The sequence below is a fragment of the Paramisgurnus dabryanus genome, chromosome 12 (assembly GCF_030506205.2).
Source record: "Paramisgurnus dabryanus chromosome 12, PD_genome_1.1, whole genome shotgun sequence".
Classification (NCBI taxonomy): domain Eukaryota; kingdom Metazoa; phylum Chordata; class Actinopteri; order Cypriniformes; family Cobitidae; genus Paramisgurnus; species Paramisgurnus dabryanus.
The window spans coordinates 5,328,090-5,349,446 of record NC_133348.1 but is presented as its reverse complement, the minus strand read 5'-3'; the positions used below and the strand labels follow the sequence as shown (position 1 = coordinate 5,349,446).

Here is a 21,357-nt window from a genome sequence, read left to right as displayed (position 1 = left end):
TAATCAAAGCAGACATCGTAAGTGTGGTTGCGCTATTTAAAGATGCGTTTATTACGTCTCAAAAGAGTGAGTTTGGCAACTCTGTAACATGTTTTGTTGGCTTTGAAGCGTCTAGTCCGTGATACCGTCCTTAAACTACAGTACATACTTACGTTTTCTTTTTTTTCTTTTTTTTACACGGGATAGAGTCCGATCACAAACTGTTTTTCCTTTTTGAATGACGACGTCAACATTGTTGCAGTTTAATTACACCATCAAATTCATCATGGCGGACAAATGTTTTAATACGTATAAGTTTTTAAGATTTGCATTTAAGATTTGTTGATTAGTCTTTAAATAATAGGGGTGCAACACCACTCGGATTAAAATTTAACTGCGATCAACAAACCCTAAACTCTGCTTAATTTATTCTTTATTAGCCCATCCCAACCTAAATTTGTGACCCTGCATCATAAAACTGTCATAAGGGTAATTTATACATCAACTAAAGGTAAATAATATAAAGCTAAAAAAATGTAAAGTGCAAAAATTGCCTTTAAATTGGTCCGAATGAAGTCCTTTGCAAAACACAACTAATGATAAATACATTTTTAATATTTACGGTAGGATATTTACATTATATATTCATGGAACATGATCTTTACTTAATATCCTGATGATTTTTGGCACACAAAATGTATAATTTTGACCCATAAAATGTATTGTTGGCTATTGCGACAAATGAAGAGTTTGGTTCCAAAACAAGACAAACGCCTTTTTAAACGAGTTGCCACCAACATCAGTATTGTATCTGGTCAGTATTAAAAAGTGAATTCTTAATTTTACACAATCCAATATCTGCCGTGTCATCTTTTTTCCCAAAATGCGACAGACGCCTGTCCTCTTTCTCTGCAGAATGAAATAAATCCACTCTACCAATCACAGCGCACCATTCCACGCATTTTACTTCGTGATCAACAAACAAAAGCAAAATAATACTTTAATGGCATTGATAAACCTGAGGTGGAAAGAAACGTAAGCCATCAAAATCTTACGCGAGAGGCACTCCGAAGACGTGAAAATGCCGGTTGCTTGGTCTCCTGATATCAAACTTCTGTCATGCTAACACATTGACCCCAGGGGATCTTATGAAAAACTTTCAATTATTTTACGCGAAGCCAACGAAAATCGAGCAGGACCAAAACATTTTACATCTGATCGCTGTCATAAAAAGTTCAGTGACGATGTCCCAAGTATAACCACAGCAATGACATTGTTCTTAATATGACAAAGTGTTTTGATTAATGCCAATAATATTAATAATGTTTTTAATCTGTGTATACCACTAGTCAACTAAATGAATATAACATGACAAAGATGAATGCACATATATTGATTCAATAGATTTATAGCATTTTGTAAAATAACTTGTCATGGATTTATTGTTTTTTATGTGAAAAATCCGTTTTTATAATGTTTGAAAATCAAATGGATTTGAATTTTTTGTCATTATAACCTAAAGATGCTATGTGAAAGTTTGTAACAGAAAATAGTGGTTTTCATTTTGTCACTTTCTTGGTATAGAAAACGCATTTTACGTGTTTTACGCTTTTAGTCAAAATGGATTTATTGCGTTTTGGAACAAAACTTCTCATATATACCCTAGTGACTTAAGGTTTTGTGGTCCAGGTCACACATTTGAAATAATATTAAAAAAATAGACTTTCCCCAAAAGACTTGTCACTTTGATTTGATTGCCAAAAAGATAAAATAAACCAATAGTAGAAAAATACTTTATTTGACATTTGTACAAATGCATTTTACAAAATGGAAAAATACTTTAAAAACTTGTACATAAATAGAACTTTGGCATTTGTAAAATCTAGCTGGAAAACAAAAAGCTTAAAAACTTTAAAAGACGTTGAGAATTTAACACGCGCTGCAAAGCCAACCGGTGGCTTTCAGTCCACAGTAAGTCGGTCATGTCAATCCATGCACGTTACTTATTTTGTAATAGTACGCAACACAAACATACGCCCACATGCTATCAGATACACACACATTCTCTGTCAGGATATTAGCATCTCGCCGCCTGAGAATAAATATGCATTGCTTGAGAATATGGCTTAGCTTAACTGCACCTTTATGAAATAAAACTTTAACAGTTACGGAAAATGTCAATGAAAACATCACTGCTGCATAGATTTATAAAGGCACAGATTTACTACAATAATATCTGGAAAAATGTGTAATGCTGGTTAACTTGAGGTGGTTGCATAGCCCAGTACAGTTGGGTTTTACCCTATCTATTTATTCCTAATGTCTTAAATACATTAAAGACGAAATCTATTCACATGCACAAGATATGAGCACATTATGACAAAACCCCCCATGCTAAATATTTTAAATACGTTATAGTCATGATACGTAAGCAGAATTAATAAAGATGTTTGTATATATCAGACATTTGTCAGTCACCTTGGTGCGTATAAAGCATGTGCAAATGTTGACATGACCGATGGACTTTAACGTTACAGAACAAAAAATTCTGCATGGGTTAACATGAAATTGAGACTTAAGACCACACAGCTCTCAAAGAGTTAAAATCCAAAATTTCAACAAAAACCTTAAAATACCTGAGTGAGTAAGTTTGCATTGTTTTTTACATAAATATTATATATGATCTATATGAAAGAAGTCTTAAATAAGTGTTCAGGAGGTCAAACGAAATATTTGCAGAACGTTCCCTCTTGTATCTTTGACTTTGGATGCGTGTGAACTTGAACAGTGCTGCAGCGTTTCAAAAAAAAAACAAAACATTGCAATCTACTTAAAAATGTTAAATGGTGTCCTGAATACATTAACCTGAATTCCTCTGCTGTCTTATATTTTTAAGTGAAACACTTTTATGGAAGCCCAAATTGCTCATATCTGCATCGATAAGTGAAAGTACCAACAAACAAACTTCAGATGCACAACATTCAAAATGAAAGCCGCTTGGAAATGTCGACCTGCGACATGTTGTGGTGAGGATGTGCCAGCTTCTTTGGGTATAAATGACAAGTTTGGAGGTACGCAGAAGATCATATAGTCAGAAACAATAAGGCACTTTAAACAACACATTCCCTCGAAGACAAATCATACCATTAATACAAGCACACAGTGTGAGGAACTTACGGCCTTAATACAATAAGGACCACTCCAAAAGTGTGGCCTCCAACACAGTAATAAATATAACACGATAAATCCTTGTAAACTGGATTCACAGCTTGGTCCAGCCAAAGACCTAAAACTTCTATTCATTATGCCAACTTTATTATTATTATTTTCCCTTTACGAGCTGCATGAGAATTGAGTCTGTCCTGAAATCCAGCCATCTCATCCATCTCATCCATCATCATTGTGTCACACAGTTGTCGCCCATGTCCTGTGCGTAACGGTCCGAGATTACAGTCCGCAGTTCATCGATGTCTTTCCTCAGCTGGCACACCTCCACCAGCTTCGCCCGCAGGCCGTCCTCCATCAGAGGCTTCTCGTTCTCCTCTGCCGAGCAGCTCATAGCTAGAAACAAAGAATGAGAGATGTAAAACCAGGAAGACCAAATACAGAATTTCTGGTTGAATAAGTTTTGAGATTTTGGTCATGCGTGTATAGACGGGCGGTTGAGTATAATTTCACAGCTGCGCGGACGCTTGCGCGTGCGAGACTGACGCGGAATTAAAGTATACCCGGCCCTTAACTCTTGCGCCACCATTGACGAGTATTTCTGGCTTTCCGCAATACCGCTATTATCCACAAGGTGGCGCCCTTCCGCAACTTTTTAAACCCGGAAGTATTGCCCTATGGCAAGCGGCTGCATGTCCGTGTCTGTTTTAAAGATCGCTCTGAATGGGATCTCTATGAAAAGTCCATCACAAAAATGGAATTATGAATGAATATAACATGACAAAGATGAATGTACATTTATATATTGTAGGGATGCACCGATACCACTTTTTTGGAATACGAGTACTTGCATTTCAGTACTTGCCGATACAGAGTACTTAATAAAAACATGATTCAAATTTACAGGTAACAGCTTTAGTCATATAATTTAACAAAAAAACAAGGGACTAGTTTTCCAGTTTGTTGTAAACTCTGCCTCTTTGGACAACACAAGAGGCATTAACCCCTTACACGCCACTCAAACACAGACATTTCTCAGACCTTGGTATCGATCCCTGATATCGGGGGACTTTTAACGAGTACTTTAGAAAATGTGGTATCGAGGCCGATATCGGTATCGGTGCATCCCTAATATATTGATTCAATAGAAATCCGTTTTTATAATAAATCTTTGAAAATCTAATTATGGATTTGAATTTTTTGTGTTATAACTTAAAGATGCTATGTGAAAGTGTGTAACAGAAAATAGTGGTTTTCATCTTGTCACTCTCTTGGTATAGAAAACACGTTTTTACTGAAATTTAGCGAAAAATTGATTTATTGTATTTTGGAACCAAACTCTTCAAATATATTGGCACAAAAAAAGTACTTTGGTATTTTAGTACATTTATGTATATTTTTTACTGGGTTACTTGGTATATATCTTACTGGTTATACCAAGTTGTACAACATTTTATAGTCTATAAATTTTGAGTGTGTGGCTTTTAATATTGTTGTGGACAATAGCGGGTTTGTGTTACTTTCTGTTTGGACTCAAAGCACAATCAGCTGAATCCAGACAGATAATTGGAGACGTGAACAGATAGTTCCAACACATCTTGTGCCATTTAGTGCTTTTACAGAGTAAAACACATCTGAGAAAACCCAAACAGTCTGTGCTACAGAGAACCCAAATTATAAGACAAGCAAGACAACATAACAGTATCTGTAACGGCACCTGAAAAACCTTAGAAAAGTTAACCCTAAAATGGCCTTAAAACCATTATTTATATATGTGTGTGTGTGTGTATACACTGCTTCATAAATTTCTTAGACCATCACCCAATGTAAGGTTTGTGACACAGCTGCTCTAAGGTAGCATATCATACGTTGTGTGTTGCAAACGTTCACTTCTCAACAATGTCATGAGGTTTCTCCTATCTTATTGGTTGTGGACACTGCTGTGAGACATATTATTGTGTTATGAAATTGTGACATTTCAGAATTAGAGTTTACATTTAAAATTGTCAATTGTCTTAACAAATGATTAATAAATGTATAGGCATACAATTATATTTGACTTTTGAATTATTATTTTAAATGTGACACTGAAATCTTATTTTTTGGTTGTGGGGCCAGTAAAAATTCTCAAAGCACAAGAACCCTGACGTAACACGCCAAACGTTGCCCTGACGTAACACGCCAAGCGTTGCCCTACGTATTTGTTTACCACGCGCGCATGCTGGTGATGTTGCGTTAATGTGTGACGCAGCCCCCGAAGCTTCCGTGTCATTATTGTACAGTCTACATGCCTGTCGTACCTGAGTTTAAAGGATCTATGTTGCACAGTGTGATAAGGTAATGATCTTATAGGAGGCTAAAAATCCTGCAGTGTATTCCGGGCTTAACGTAACACGCATAAGGTTGCCATAACAGAACATACCATACTATGCTCTAGCATCACACGCTTAGCGTAACACGGCAAACGTTGCCCCTGGCGTAACACGCCAAACGTTGCCCCGGCGTAACACAGCAAACGTTGCCCCGGCGTAACACGCCAAATAACGTAACATACCATACTATGCCCTAGCATAACACGGCAAACGTTGCCCCGGCGTAACACGCCCCAGCCAAACGTTGCCCTAACACGCCAAACGTTGCCCCGGCGTAACGCCCCAGCCAAACGTTGCCCTAACACCACAAAGTTGCCCCAGCGTAACACGCCAAACGTTGCCCCAGCGTAACACGCCAAACGTTGCCCCAGCGTAACACGCCAAACGTTGCCCCAGCGTAACACGCCAAACGTTGCCCCAGCGTAACACGCCAAACGTTGCCCCAGCGTAACACGCCAAACGTTGCCCCAGCGTAACACGCCAAACGTTGCCCCAGCGTAACACGCCAAACGTTGCCCCAGCGTAACACGCCAAACGTTGCCCCAGCGTAACAAGCCAAACGTTGCCCCAGCGTAACACGCCAAACGTTGCCCCAGCGTAACACGCCAAACGTTGCCCCAGCGTAACACGCCAAACGTTGCCCCAACGTAACACGCCAAACGTTGCCCCAACGTAACACGCCTAACGTAACACGCCAAACGTTGCCCTAACGTAACACGCCAAACGTTGCCTTAACGTAACACGCCAAACGTTGCCCTAACGTAACACGCCAAACGTTGCCTTAACGTAACACGTCAAACGTTGCCCCGGCATAACACGCCAAACATTGCCTTAATTTAACACCACAAACGTTGCCCTGGCGTAACACGCCCAACGTTGCCCTAGCGTAACACGCCAAACGTTGCCAATATGTTTTGTGCTCTCTATCCTTAAAAACGGTCAAGCAAACAGCACGCGCAGAGATAATGTACTTGTCAACAGTGTTGACAGGTTTGCCGTTTTCCCGCACAATTGGGCTATTTTAAAAATACAGTTGCGGGAAAAATTTCGGGGTTGCGGTTTTTTGGGCAAGTTTTATAATGTGCCGCGGCCACGAAATGTTTTATTTGTAGACTTATAAAATGAACGTTCTTTATTTTCCTAATGTGCATTAATCCCATAAGCTATACATGTCAACCCAAGGACAGCTGCAGCGTCAGGAAGTCAGTGGAAAAGTGAGTGGAGGGGCGCGTTTTGCTCTTAATATCACGTCAGAAACAAGAAATTACCTTATGTTGTATAGAACATTTTAAATACGTAGATAGTATGTTAAAAGGGCAGAGTTCATACTGTCTCAAAATGGCACGGTAGGGTACACTTAGATGTACTTAGGATAATCTTAAGAAGTACTAAAGTAAATTTTTTTTTTGTTTAGAACAGAATAGTGTGTGAAAATAGAGCACCTTAAGTGCATTAAGAAAATTTTCATCTGCATGGAAAGTACATTAAAAGCAATAGTAAGAGTTTATTTTAGAGCCTTTGTTGTCATCCCAGAGTTTTCAACTGTGATTGGACAAATGTAAAAATTGGGCTTGTTTTCATTCCTTTTGGGCGAGTTTTAAGTTGTCATTGGGCTGGAAATTTTTCTTGGACCTGGCAACCCTGCTTGTCAATGATGGCTCACAAACTCGCGGGATAGGCTATGTATGTGTACCTGTTGTCAAAGAGATTACTTCTCACAAACACGCTCAAATGCGGGGTATGTGTGCTTGTCAAGGTAACACTTTATTTTGATAGTCCACTTTAGACATTTTACTAATTATAAGTAACTTTGCAACTACTTATCAACTACCAATCTTTAGAGAATTAGTAGACTGTCTGCTTAATATCTACTTACACTTTATTGTGATGAAATCTCAACAGACTTTCAACTGTCTATAATGGCGCTTTTCCATTGCATAAAACCCCACGGTTTAGTTTAGTTTGGGTTGGGTCAGCTCACCTCACTTTGGCTTGGTTAGCTTTTCCATCGAGGTTAATAACACTTCGCAGTGGGAGGGATTATAGGCGTGTTGTTATATTTGCGCCGCCTACTGCTGTGACATCATACAAGTGAGAGCGTCGTCGTACATTCCCATACATTCATTTATTTCTCAGTCCGCAACAACATTAAAATTGGCCACCACAAATAGATGTTTGCACATCGCGTTTATCACTAAGGTTACCTCTATCTCTCTTGACAGTTTCGGTTAAAACATCCGTGGCGTCAGTAGTTGACGCACTCCGCTGAGCCTCATTGAAGTTGCATTTAAGCATATAATACTGACGTGCTCGTCGCGAATGTTCCGCCACAAACAAGTTTGAAAAAACTGATATGGTGTCACTAATTCTCAACCTGTGGATGTTTTTCATCGCTAAAAGGGAGTTTGGGAACTTATAGCAGAGCACAGATGACAACATTTTTCCTCAAGACAGCGCAAGCTAGCACTAAAGGTAAAGCTAATCTTTACATTATAGCGATGACGCTTGGTGACGATTGAGCAATCAGTGATCTACAGTGTTTTCGCGTCACGTTTGGTATCAGCTCGGGCCGCTTGGAACCCCAACCGAGGTGGTACGAAAAAAGTATCGGGTACTACGTACTGCACCCAATGGAAAATCTCCCAAAAGTAAGCTGACCCAAACTAAACCAAACCGTGGGGTACTATGCAATGGAAAAGCGCCATAAGTATCTTTGCAGGTGCATGTCAACTTATTCCACTAAACCAAACCCCAACCCTTACAGTCTACTAATGCACTAATGACAGTTGCAAATTATTGAAAGTTAGTTGACATGTAGTTGTTATTTATAGTTAGTAGAATGTCTAAAGTGGACTATCAAAATAAAGTGTAACCCTTGTCAATGACGGGCATTAAATCCGCTGAGTTTTCCGCTGAAATCTGTGGGAGCGGATTACGTTTGGGCCTGGCTATATGCCTTACTCCTGCTGCTGTTTATTGTTTGTGCCTGTTCTGTTTTTATTCACAAGTTAATAACCTGATGTTTCAAACATTAAGTAAAAAAATAATCCAGACAGTCCTGTTTATGACTGTCACTGTTAATAAATTTGTGATTGAATCTCCATTACGGTGTTGTTGTTTTTTTGAGAAATTATCGTAAGATTACATTTTGGATGGTTTCTATTCAGTGTTTTATAAATCAGGTCTGAAGCTGCTGACTTCGGGTTGGATCCAAAGTCATTTGTTATCTGGGATGAATTTAGTGTTTTACAAAAAAAGAACAAAATGGTAAAGCACTTTAATATGTTATTCTGAAGCCCAATTCCAAAATTATTTTCAGTCCTTGACAAAAATAAGTTTTAACGGTTGAATGTAATGCATGATTCATTAATGACTTCTGAGAGGAGTTGAATTTTAGGATATATATGCTAATTCAGTTCGTTATTCCTCAATCCTGTTCAAAATGGTGAAACCCTGAGAACTCTCTGAAATGTAAAGGGTCCAAAGCAGTTGATGATACTGGATGATCTTTGAGACAAATATATCACAGCTACGTGTTCTAAATATATTTACATTTGATGCCGAGAAGCAGGGCCAGGTTGGGCTCTTTGCCTTGAGCTCTTTGGCTGAGGACACTACAGAGGCCCTTGAGATCCAGGAGACACAGGGACATCTCCTTTAACAGGGGACCGGCCTCCTTCAGACAGGACCCTGGGGGCACATTCACCAAATCCTCATCTGACCGCCTTCGTTCCTGTTACAAACAAAATATACAGAAAAAGCTTTACAAATCTACTCCTGTGAGACACAACCAAGTGAATTTAAAGTCTTAAAAGAGGCGATCTGATTTTGAATAATAAGGCTATAGAATAATTGTACATTTTACTGTAATGTTATTCATGAAAGGCTACTTCGCACCGACCTCTCAGGACATCTGAAGCAATTGTTTATGAAAATTGCCTGAATCATTGAACCGTAAGAGGCAGAATTAGCAGCACTTACAAAGCGGGTTAGAAATCACGTAAACACGGAGGAAAGTCTCCAATAAACTACAGGACACTGTGGACTCAAATCTGCTGTAAGGCTGCCAATTCATTTAAACCAAACCGCAAGTGAAAAGATCACAGACCAGTGTGTAATACACCTCAAAAGACTTACAATGATGGAGAACATTGATCTTATGGATAAATGTATGTGTATAACGTGTTCACGTAAATGAAATATGGTAAAACTGTGTCAGACAGAGGGAGAATTGTTTTTGGTCTGTCACAGATGTATAACGTCTGGCTCTTCAGTCAAAGTAAACCATTTGGCTTTTATCACGCACAACTGTGGCTCTGTGAAAACTCCCGCTTGGTCTCACCTTCAGACGGCGTTTGTAAAAAACACGTCTTGAATTCTAATAGTGCGCTGAAGGCCGGTCGCTTATTCATGTCTCGGAGCGGGAGGAGAAGCAAGAATTTAATGGTGCAAAAATGATCCTTCAACGTCGAGAGCATCCAGCATCGGCAGGACTTGTTTTGTGTTCTGAGCTCAAAGACGTAACATCAGCATTTATGTTGCTCAACAACCTCGTAAAATGGCTCTTTTGTCTGAAATCTGCAAGTTGAGAGTAGGCATGGGCCGGTATAAGATTCTGGCGGTATGATAACCTTTAGCAAAAATACCACGGTTTCACGGTGTTACGGTTTTGCCATTGCAACACTAAAATGTGTTATTTTTTAAATGCCAGATAAAAATAAAGCCTTTAAATTATAATATGCTATCAAAAAATATATAATATTTTTGTAATGTATATTAAATGTAAACATCAAATCAATCACATGACTTAATGATTTAATGAATTTTGTATAAACACAGCTCAAACCTTGGAGACGGTATCACAGAATATTTCAGTGGTTTTGAAACCTTGACTGTTTAAAACCTCGGTATACCTTGAAGACGGTAATCGGCCCATGCCTAGTTGAGAGTGGCATGCAAAACTGCCTGAGGAGTTAGGAGATAGATGGAGGTTTGGAGTGCTGTACCTGCTGAGGACTCACGGAGAGGTTTTCGAGCTCCTCCTCGCGTTCAACGAGCTGTTTTCGGAGTTCTTGCGTTATCCCTCTCTCCCTCTGCAACCTCTTCTCCAGCGACTGCGAGGAAGACAAACGACAGCATTTAGATCTTAAGTAAACCCCCGGGCCGTCAAATTCAACATAAATGTCATCAAGCTGTACAATGTCCTATTATCTTTCCATCAAAGAATAATGCGTTTATGTCCTCCTGGGATGTTCGTATTTACGAGCCAGTTAGTCGTGTTTACGACGTCAGGTGCGTTTTAAGTCCCCATGAAAAATTTTACAATGTCTTTTTTTATTCATGTGCCCTCAAACTTTAACCAAAATCTGAAAATGTACTTCTGCCTAGAGGTCTTCACTTAGATCCGAAAACCTGAGGTCGACCGGAGACCTTATATTCAGGTCTAATTTTCTTTTGTATCGGGTTGGGGCTTTCTTTAACTCTTTGCTCGTCATTGACGAGTTATCTTGTCAATTAGGAGAAAACATTTGCATAAAAACGTGTTCTTGATGAATTTATGTTAATCTGCAATAATGTGATTATCCACTAGATTATCCACTTACCCAATTTATAAAAAACTGAAGCCAAAACATTATTTACTAATTTTAAACTCTGTGTATGTTTTGATAATCATTCTGAATCTGATCTCTAACAAAATTCCTTCATAAAAATGCAATTATTTCAGCTTCAATGCTAAAAAAATGACTTTCTTACTTAGTATTTTTGTGTTGTTTTCAGTAAAAATATCTAAAAATTCTTAAATTAAGATGTATTTTCGTGATGAGCAAAATGACCTAGATAGAAAAGTCTAGTTTTTTGACAAAAAATATTACATTTAAGTGCCAATGGAATTAGAACAATTGTCTTGAAATAAGTTTACTTTTTCATAAACACCTAATTCAAGAAAATCTTTCTTATTCCATTAGCAGATTTTTTGCTTGTTTTAAGAACAAATTCACTCAACTTTTATATTTTCTTGTCTAAAGACTAGATTGATTTTTGCAGTGTTTTGCTTATAAAAATGTATTTTTAAAAGAAAGATACCCATATTTAAGAGTTTATAAGTAGAGAAAAAAATATAGATAGGATGAAAAGTTTTTTTTCCCATTCTGTTGGTTGCTTATTTGAAAGAGGGTCTGTTCTTTTTATTTGATTTGATACACTGCAAAAAATTATTTTTCAAGAAAAACAATTCTTAGTACTTTGTCTTGTTTTCAGTAAAAATATCTAAAAATTCTTAAATTAAGATGCTTTTTCTTGATGAGCAAAACCACCTTACAAAATAAGTCTAGTTTTTAGACCAAAAATATCACATTTAAGTGATTTTGTGCATAAAACAAGCTAAAAAAATCTGCCAATGGGGTAAGCAAAAAATCTTAAAAATTTTCCTTAAACACTAAATTCAAGAAAAATTCAAGAGAAAAATTGCTTACCCTATTGGCAGATTTTTTTTGCTTGTTTTATGCACAAAATCACTTAAATTTGTTATTTTTGGTCTAAAAACAAGACTTATTTTCTTGGGTCATTTTGGTCATCAATAAAAAGCATCTGAATTTAAAAATTCTTTGATATTTTGTGAAAGATTTGACTTTTCAAAAAATGGCTGGCTGGGAAAAAAAGTGTGCATGTAGGGTTCGGGGAAAAAGTGATTTGAGTCATTTTGGGTCGGGTACATTTCTATGGACCCGAGAGGACCCCTACTTCCGCCCTCTTGTGTCAATTCTGATGACGTCAGCTAGACAGCTTGGCAGAGCATCGGATACCCCGCCCCCTCCAGCAGTCATTTGCTGCGAGTTCAATTTCTGAATAAAACTTTTATTTGACTACTTTTCTAGATCCAACCAATTTGCAGCGAAAAACACAAGCTACGCCCGCTATTTTTCTTTGTGATATTTCGTTTCACTCGGAAATATGTCACAATAATGATCATGATTTCCTGTTTTTGGAGAGTATATGTTGTCGGCACAAGATAGCGGTGTACCTTCTTTTAACAAATTATACAAAAATACAGCAAGGTTTGTAAACTCTACTTTTGTTAATAATTAATTCTTTTATGAAGCCACTGTAACATTACATATTATTTGTTTTATCGCAATGTTATCACATTTTGTGCCGACAACTTAGTTTGTTGTAAATAAAAAACCCTGGAAATCATCAGCATCAATTTACTCCATGTTTCTTAAGGACACGCCCCTAACTCATAAACCTCGAGTTTTCCACTCGTGTTTACAACTTTGTGGTGGCATTCTCGATATATATAATGGCATTAAATGATGTAAATCAATAAATTTGACTTAACCAAATAGTAAAAAATGTATTCTCTCACCGAGACCTCCAGAGTCAGCTTGTCAATCTGTTGCTTCTGATTGTCAATCAGCTAAAAGAAAAGCAAATGCGAGATTGAATCAACCGTGTGAGCTTGAAAGGGTTTGTGTGTCCTAAAATGCATTGTGGGAAATCTGTACCATGCTGTTTTGACTCTGTTGTTGTAGTAAGCGTGTGTTTTCTCTCTCCAGCTGTTTCAGGTCCAGCATGGGCAGCCGTACTCCGTCCTCCAGACATTTCTCCACCTTTTCTTGTAGGCTACACACAAACACATGATTGTCGGTCAAAAGCCTAAAGAGAGAAATCTTCACAATCCTGTACATTAACGCAAACTTGATGACCTCATCTTCATGTGCATGCCAGTTTCTCTTAATTTTAATAAGACTACCTACCTCTTGATCTTTAACACTGATTTTTGTTCATTTGAAAACGACTGATTTGGTTTCTGGCTTTAGTACCTGTGAACAGCAGCCATGAGCTCTTTCTCCCTCTTAGATTGGGTCTCTATAAGGGCGTCTTTATCCTCCATGAGGACTCTGTTCTCCTCCAGGTTCTTCTCCAGTTGGGCGATGGTGTCCTCCAACGTCCGAGCCTTTCCCTGCACCTCCTCCAACTGAAAAACAATAACAGCATTTTGTAAATGCATTGGGGGTCGATCTCATGTCTATTTGATCTACAGTGCCCTGCAAAAGATTTAGCGACCGATCACACAGAACGGTTTAAAATGCGATTGCCTTTATTTAATTGACTTTAGAAAGAGCACTGGGCTGCGGATTTTATATTGCTAGGCAACCACAGAGTCAGCTGTCAATCAAATATTGAAGCAATCAAATATTAGCAGAAACTTTAAAAAGAGGACGCTTGCTCTGACCTTGATCGAGGGTGAGAGGTGCACAAACACGCAGGAGACCGTGAGTGAGCTACTGTAAATTCTGTCACCACAACAGAAGGCCCGCCTCTCCCCTCATTTGATTGGATAATGGACAAAACGCGAATGACGTTGAATGCTTTTCCGCGCAGAGTTGACTTTTTTTTTAACTTCAGCCACAGAGTACTCCAACACATGCCGCGTCAGGTTGCAAACACACAAGGTGATTTCACTTTACTAAAAAAATTACCCTCAAGTTGTTAAAGATCTGTATAAATTTCTTTGTCCTGCTGAACACACAGGAATATTTTTTGGAGCAATGTTTGTTCCCAAAGCATTTTTGAGCACCATTGACTTCCATGGTATTTTTCTGTCCTACTACGGAAGTCAATGGTGCTTTCCTGCCTGTTTGTTTATAAACAGTGGAAGCTGTTTTGTCAAAATAAGTGCCTGCTGCACACGCGTCAAAACCGTTTACGATAAAAGAGATGCTCACGTTCACAAAATACACGCAAGACACTCCCTTAACATTAGTTCTCTTGTAATCACCTCTCAAACATGGGTAGGTTTCTTCAAAAACACCCAATTTTGAGCAAAAAGCTGAGATAATTTCATTTTTGCGAGAAGGACTTTTGATAGAGATCAGATTCAGAGCGATCTTTAAAACATACACGGAGTTCTTTCTCTTTCACGTAAGGCGCTACTTCCGGGTTGTATAATTTGCGGAAGTGCGCCACCTGGTGGATAATAGCGGTATTGCGGAAAGACAGAAAATCTCGTCATTGGCGGGGAAGTGTTTTCTCTTAATTGACGAGATCTCGTCAATGGCGGTGAAAGAGTTAAGCATGAGATTATGCGAGCGTCTCTTTTAACATAAACCCTTTAGACGCGTCTGCAGCAGGCACTTATTTTGACAAGACACATGATGCACATAGGATCACTCGACATGCAGAACACATATTTTGAAATTACGAAACACACATGACAGGCCACATACATGTTTTGTCGAACTTCACATCGTGCGCCCTAAAAAAATGAAGTCACCGGCGCTGCAGAAAGTAAATATCTTACTTTCTGTTCAGTAAAACAAAGAAATTTATACAGGTTTGAAACAACTTGAGGGCCAGTAAATGATGACAGAATTTTCATTTTTGGGTGAACTAGCCCTTTAACTTTTTGCTCGAATGAAATATTTTCAACTTGCGTGAAGACATGTTTAACGGAATTGCATTGCCCAATTCGCATCATTCACCCCACCCCATGTAAGTTCGCATCTATTCATGTATTTGCATTGACTTTGTATGTAATCTACTTATGCAAAATGTTGAATTCACGTTTGGTGTGTACTTCTATTAGTCTACCACGCCACAAATTGTTGTTTTTGCAATAGTATGCTGACCACATATATTTATTTCTCAGTCTCTTTATTCAAAGGTGACATAGAATGATTGAACGGGGTATTTATCCTTGTTCTGTGATGTGACATGTAGACAAACATTTTTTTGTTTGTGTCTGTAATGCCTTAGAAGCTTCCTAAAAACCTCTCTCAGATAGCTCTATTAGGGTGGGGGATTTTAAACAAGTGGTTTTGCACCTATTTGGCTCCCCCTACTGGCTTAACTTGCAATCTCATTACTGATTGGCTGACTTTGCTGCCACTCAAAAAATGTAGCCAATTATTTTAAAGTGGAGGGGCGGTTAGATGCCTGTGATGTCATAAGCATCAGTTTTTCAGATTGGGCCGTTTTCTGGCTGACATTTCTAACAGAGGAATTTCTATGAGACTGAGATGTTTAGCATGTCTAGCACTTTTTGTATGTTTGTGAATGCGGGTAGACTACCATTATTCAACAAAGACAAGGTAAAAATGGTTTTTCATTCTCTGTCCCCTTTTAAATAAAACTAGAAAATAAAGGAATTTTGTATGCATTATTAAAAACCCAAATAAAATTACAAGTGTCAAGTATTTTTGCTCTGTGCTTTTGCTAATGATGAAATAAAAAATAATTCGAAAATCTTGCCCTTAACTTCTGTGCAAGCTGTGTATTTGGCCCATAGCAGATGATGTAAACTATGCGAAGTGTTAAGCAGATAAAATACGTGCATTCTCAAATATTTGTTGTTGACGGATGATGCTCTTGTGGCCATGCGCACTAGGAAACTGTGGGAAACAATGATTTAATAACCCACGAGTAAGATTATTCCCAAACATAACGATGAACGCATGCTGTCACATTAGCAGCTGTTTGCTCTGATCTGTGCCTTAGGGACTGACACTGCTGTGTTAGTTTAGTATTGAATACAGCGCATAATTGCCTCTGATTAAATGTATAGAGATTAGTTAAGATGTTTGGGACCCACAATCAGATTTGTGGTTTGCAGATAAACCGGAGAAGGATGACATAATTGACATGGTAATCGGAGATTAACTATGTTTTATCCAAGGTAACCTTCAGTATTAATACACATACAGGAAAGCAACCAGGCTAAAGTCTTATAATTGTAGTATGAGATTAGGAGTCATTTATTTCACACTGATCTCAATTATTGGCCTTACTCAGTCAATATTAAAGACATCAAGGTTATATTTTCACAGAATGTACTTTACATTATGTAAGATGATTTTATGTAAAAAACAGGAAATCACTAAAATTATGTAAAGCACTATACGTTTATATTAGGGCTGTCACATATAAACATTTATTTTGCATGTGATTAATTGCGATTATGCCCTATGGGCACTGTTAAATGAGAAACATGGGACGTTTGGTTGTTCGGATCTTCACAATAAATGTGAGCGCTGATCCTGTATCATTTAGGGCAAGGAGAAGAACATCACGTACCTGCTGAGCCTGCGTCTGGACCTCATCCAGCGAGGGAAGATCTGCCAGGTATTTCTCCAGCGTCTCGATGCGCTGTTGCTTCTCTTGATTCTGCTCCTGCTCGCGCTGGCACTTCTTCTTCAGACTGCTGATGTAGCGGTCGCGGGTTTTCATCTGAACAAAAGCACAAAGCGTCTTGTTAGCTTCAGCAGGGGATATGGAACACAGTCCTTTAACCTCTAAACCGCTTTGTTCGAAACCTAGCGAGCTCCCTGCGGAGGCAGCCTTGTAAACGCTTGAGATGTGTATGCTGCTATAAAAGGCGGACAAGGTACTTTTTAAGGAAGCATCATATGCATCTCGTATATCTTATACAGAACCATTTTAACAACGAGATCACGGAAAATACACAGAAAATGTGTTCGGGATCGATTGATTTTTGGTTCATTTACACTGCCAATGATTTTCCGTAATCTGTGCATGCATTCACACGCATACTGTAAAGATTTTAAGTCCTGCAGCATCTGAACTTTGCTAATAAAACGTGATTTCTCTCTCAAGAAACCACACAAGTGCATTTTGTTTATGACAAGATCATAAGGAGCGCGTGATGCACTGTTCTGTCATGCTGGTGAATGATTTCCGCTTCAGCGCGGACCAGCTCCCCAATCTCTGTTTCAGTCCAGTTTGCCGACACCTGGCAATTTGTTTTACAGATCATCCAGCATCATGACGTGTTTTAATGTGGACTCTTTCATTTTATGCATTTTACCGTTTTGAACAAAAGTGATGAATGTCAAATTGAATTAACATTTTTATACCCAAATTTGAGGCTGGACATTCAGCTTCTCTCAGAAGTCAGTAATTAATCAAGTGTAACATTTAACCATTAAAACATTTGTTTCTATTAAGGACTGCAAGTAAATAACTGTAATTGAGCATCTGAATAAAAAATAATAGTGCTTCAATATTTGTTCTGCCTTTTATGTAAAACAGTAAATTTATGGATAACAACAATAGTTGAGACCTTTCACCACAAAACTAGTCATAAGTAGCATGGGTATATTTGTAGCAAAAGCCAAAAAATAGATTTTATGGGTCAAAATTAAATGGCAAAAATAAATAGGATATTAAGTAAAGATAATTTTCAAATCTCCTATCAAAAATGTGTTTATAAGTCCACTGCAAAAAATGATTTTCAAGAAAAAAATTCTTAGTATTTTTGTCTTGTTTTTAGTAAAAATATCAAAAAATACTTAAAATAAGATGCTTTTTCTTGATGAGCAAAACAACCCAAGAAAATAAGTTTAGTTTTTAGACAAAAAATATCAAATTTAAGTGTTTTTGTGCATAAAACAAGCAAAAAAGTCTGCCAATGGGGTAAGCAAATTTTTCTTGAATTTAGTGTTTAAGAAAAATTTTCACGATTTTTTTGCTTACCCCAATAGCAGATTTTTTTGCTTGTTTTACGCACAAAATCACTTAAATTTGATATTTTTTGTCTAAAAACTAAACTTATTTTCTTGGGTTGTTTTGCTCATCAAGAAAAAGCATCTTAAATATTTTGATATTTTTACTGAAAACAAGAGAAAAATATTAAGATTTTTTTTTCTTGAAAATCTTTTTTTACAGTGGACAACTTTAACCCTCTACAGCACAGCGTTGCCCTTAGGCAACAAACTACCTTTTTGAGCCTCACACTGCCCCTTTAAATTTTTTTGTTAAAAAAAATAGATGTATAATATCATCTGACATGTCGGTCCAATGAAATGAGGGTCTAAAGTGGTTGTGACCTTTTGTTTGGAGTTACAGGCAAAGTCACAAGGGATGGAGTGCTACCAACTGGCTGGATAAATATCACTTTTTAAATTAAAATAATTGTACAGAAATAATGTGTATGTGAAATGTCGCTGTAATGGTATCATGTTATGCATTTTATCGTTGTTACTGTCTAAATAAATCAAATCATTAGTGTGTTAAGAAGTATATTTGATTATCTGAAGACTTTTTTGTTTTTATTTTGCATAATTAGACTGTGTTTTTTGATTGTTGCCCCAGGGTACTAAAACACCAAGGTTTTCTATCTGATAAGTTATATATGGAAACAAGCAATATATGCATTAGAAAGTTTAAGGGGCCGTTCACATATCGTGCCTGGAAAACGCTAGGCGTGTAGGTTCTTATCACATGACCTGCGGTGCGCTTGCAGCATTCTGAAAAATTGAAATGTTTTGAACGCGATGCGGTGCAGACGCGGCAAAAAAAAAACTAGTGCGTCGCATCGCATGAGCGCCACAACGCTGCTATTATGAGTGTGCATACCGCGCATCTATATTTCAAATAACGAACTTGAGCGTACATAAGATGCGATATGTGAACTGCCCGTAACGAACATCAATCACAAATTATTTCAGTTAATCACAAACATATGACTAATTCAATGGGCAACATTGTGCAATTAGACCACTTTTGTTCAGGCAATATCATGCCAAAATGATGTATAACACACAAACAAAGACACACATTTGTTGGTTCATGTTTAATGTGGAAAACATTTACATATGGGGTGCTAGTTACAAATAGTAATGTACATGTTTGGCTGGAATCATTTGTGATTGATGTTCTTTTTTCTAATGCATATATTGCTTGGTGTTTTGTATCATCATAGCACAATGTTGCCCTGAGGCAACAAAATAAATTCTGGGTTTATTTTATCAGTGACCCCCAAACTCCAAAAAAGTGAGGTTAAACATTTTCATTGGAAGGTGAAAGGCAACTTTCTAAATATTTAGATTTTTTGCAACTTCAGATTTTCAAATAGTTATATCTCCGCCAAATATCGTCTTATTTTTCAGCTTTCAGATGATGTATAAATCTCAATTTCAAAAAATGTACCCTTATGGCCCAAGGTTATATATTTTAGCATTAGTATATTGTCGTCTAATACTAAAACTGAATCACAAATGTCCAATCACACGACTCTGTGTATCCGGATGTACTCTTGACCAGTGAATTCTCACCTTCTCCTCCAGTTTCTTGATATCTTCGGTGTACTTCTGTGTGTTTTGTTTGAGAAATTCGCTAACGTGAATGACCTCCAGTTCTGCCGCGGCTAACTTGCGGCCCAGATCGCCGTTCTCACAGCACATGGGACTGATCCGCTCGACCAGTTGAGATTTCGGACTCTGGCTGGATATGGGACTGTCGTACGGAGAGTCCTGAAAAGAAGACAGAGCCGTGAGCAGCAGGTACATACGAGGTATATGCAAATTAAAGGGTTCAAAATCAATTAGTTGTTTATCTTTATCATTTAGATCCACCGTGTTTCTAAGAAGGCATTCACATACGATGAGAACATAACAGAATGAAGGGCTCTCAAGAAATGTTAATAATGGCGTTTATCTGCACGAGCTAACATTTAAAAATAGCGCGGACCTTGAACAGGGTAAATAAAGGATATTCGGCAAATATCTACACAAACACTTTATAGTATGCACAAAATAAAATAAACCAATGGTTTATGTACTGAATAATAACAGGAATATAGCTCACATCAGGTGATGTGAAGTATGACATTATGCTAAAACTCAGGTCTGTCTCTTTTATTCTTTTAAAATACAGCCGATAAATACATCAAGGTTGTTTCTGTAGCTCAATTGGTAGGGCAATGTGTTAGCAGAACAAAGGTCATGGGTTCGTTTCCCATGAAAAAAACATACAGCTTTAAAGCACTGTAAGTCGCTTTGAAAAAAACTCAATTTGTTTATTTTAATACTGTTCCTTATTTATTTAGTTATAGACATACCTTGGCTTTGAGCAGATATGAATCATCATAGCGCCCTCTCTGGTTCTGGAGGACTTGTTGCGCCCGTATTTCATTTTCTCTGATCCTTGCATGAAGCTGAAGGATTTGTTGCTTTTGTCTACAATTCAATAAAAAATGCAGATTAGTAAGATGCTACAGTTTCATCAAAGTGATTCTTAGTTTTTCAATGTCACTAAAAAAGAAAAGTTATTTAATAAAATAAAACAAGAAAAAATTTTATGGACAGGATTGCTTGAAGCTGCTATTATGATGTGGGAGGCAGGATTGCTTTACTAAGAAATGTTTTAAACACACATAACACTTTAAAGCAAGCTTGTTGTACTTGGTTGGGACATTTTTCGCCTTTCAGCAAAATAACACAAGCATTGCTGTTAAACATTAGCACATCGAGTTGAGAATACTAAATACAAGCATGATCAGAGAATTGAACACAGCGCCATCTTGTGGCAAATCAGTTTATGATTCATTTAAAAAAAGGATAAAATGTTGCACAAATGGGGATTTTAGTTTTTGTAAAGATATTGAAATGCACCAAGAAGTATGTGTTACACACACACATACACACAAACCATTGCCACCAGTCACATCCGGATGTGTGCTTGTTCCCTCATGTGCAATTCTTGGCAGGTACGCCGGCCTGACACTTTAGCACGGTGTGTACAGGTGTGTGTGTGTGTGTGCATCCGTCTGTTATAGCTAACCTGAGAGCAAAGCATTATGGGTGGCAGCAGCATGGTGCTATAATTACACCTGCTCAAGGTCACAGCAGTCACTATAAGGTCACAGTCCTTACCACAGCTGACATCATGTTAAATTAATGAAATAGTATTGTGGGTAACACAACGTCCTCTGCCACCTGCCTAGAAACAAGAGCTAATGATGGGAAGAGGCAGGGACTGGGAAAAGATGCAAGGTTTTGTATTTGTATTGAATGTGACAGACCACTGTGAAACCTCCGGG

General features: G+C 37.8%; 1 protein-coding gene across 2 annotated transcripts in view; it reads right to left on the bottom strand.

Moving 5' to 3' along the window:
• Window positions 1-1,758: 1,758 nt before the first annotated feature.
• cep85l (centrosomal protein 85, like) overlaps window positions 1,759-21,357 on the bottom strand; it is a 118,774-nt gene continuing 99,175 nt past the window's right edge. For both annotated transcript variants that reach the window (XM_065256249.1, XM_065256248.2), the window contains exons 5-13: window positions 20,377-20,494; window positions 19,592-19,789; window positions 16,593-16,745; window positions 13,340-13,494; window positions 13,022-13,139; window positions 12,883-12,933; window positions 10,523-10,630; window positions 9,069-9,249; window positions 1,759-3,540 (exon numbers count right to left, since the gene is read on the bottom strand). In XM_065256249.1, coding sequence (XP_065112321.1) covers window positions 3,377-3,540; window positions 9,069-9,249; window positions 10,523-10,630; window positions 12,883-12,933; window positions 13,022-13,139; window positions 13,340-13,494; window positions 16,593-16,745; window positions 19,592-19,789; window positions 20,377-20,494 — 1,246 coding nt within the window. In that variant the 3' untranslated portion in view covers window positions 1,759-3,376. The remainder of the gene's footprint in view (window positions 3,541-9,068; window positions 9,250-10,522; window positions 10,631-12,882; window positions 12,934-13,021; window positions 13,140-13,339; window positions 13,495-16,592; window positions 16,746-19,591; window positions 19,790-20,376; window positions 20,495-21,357) is intronic.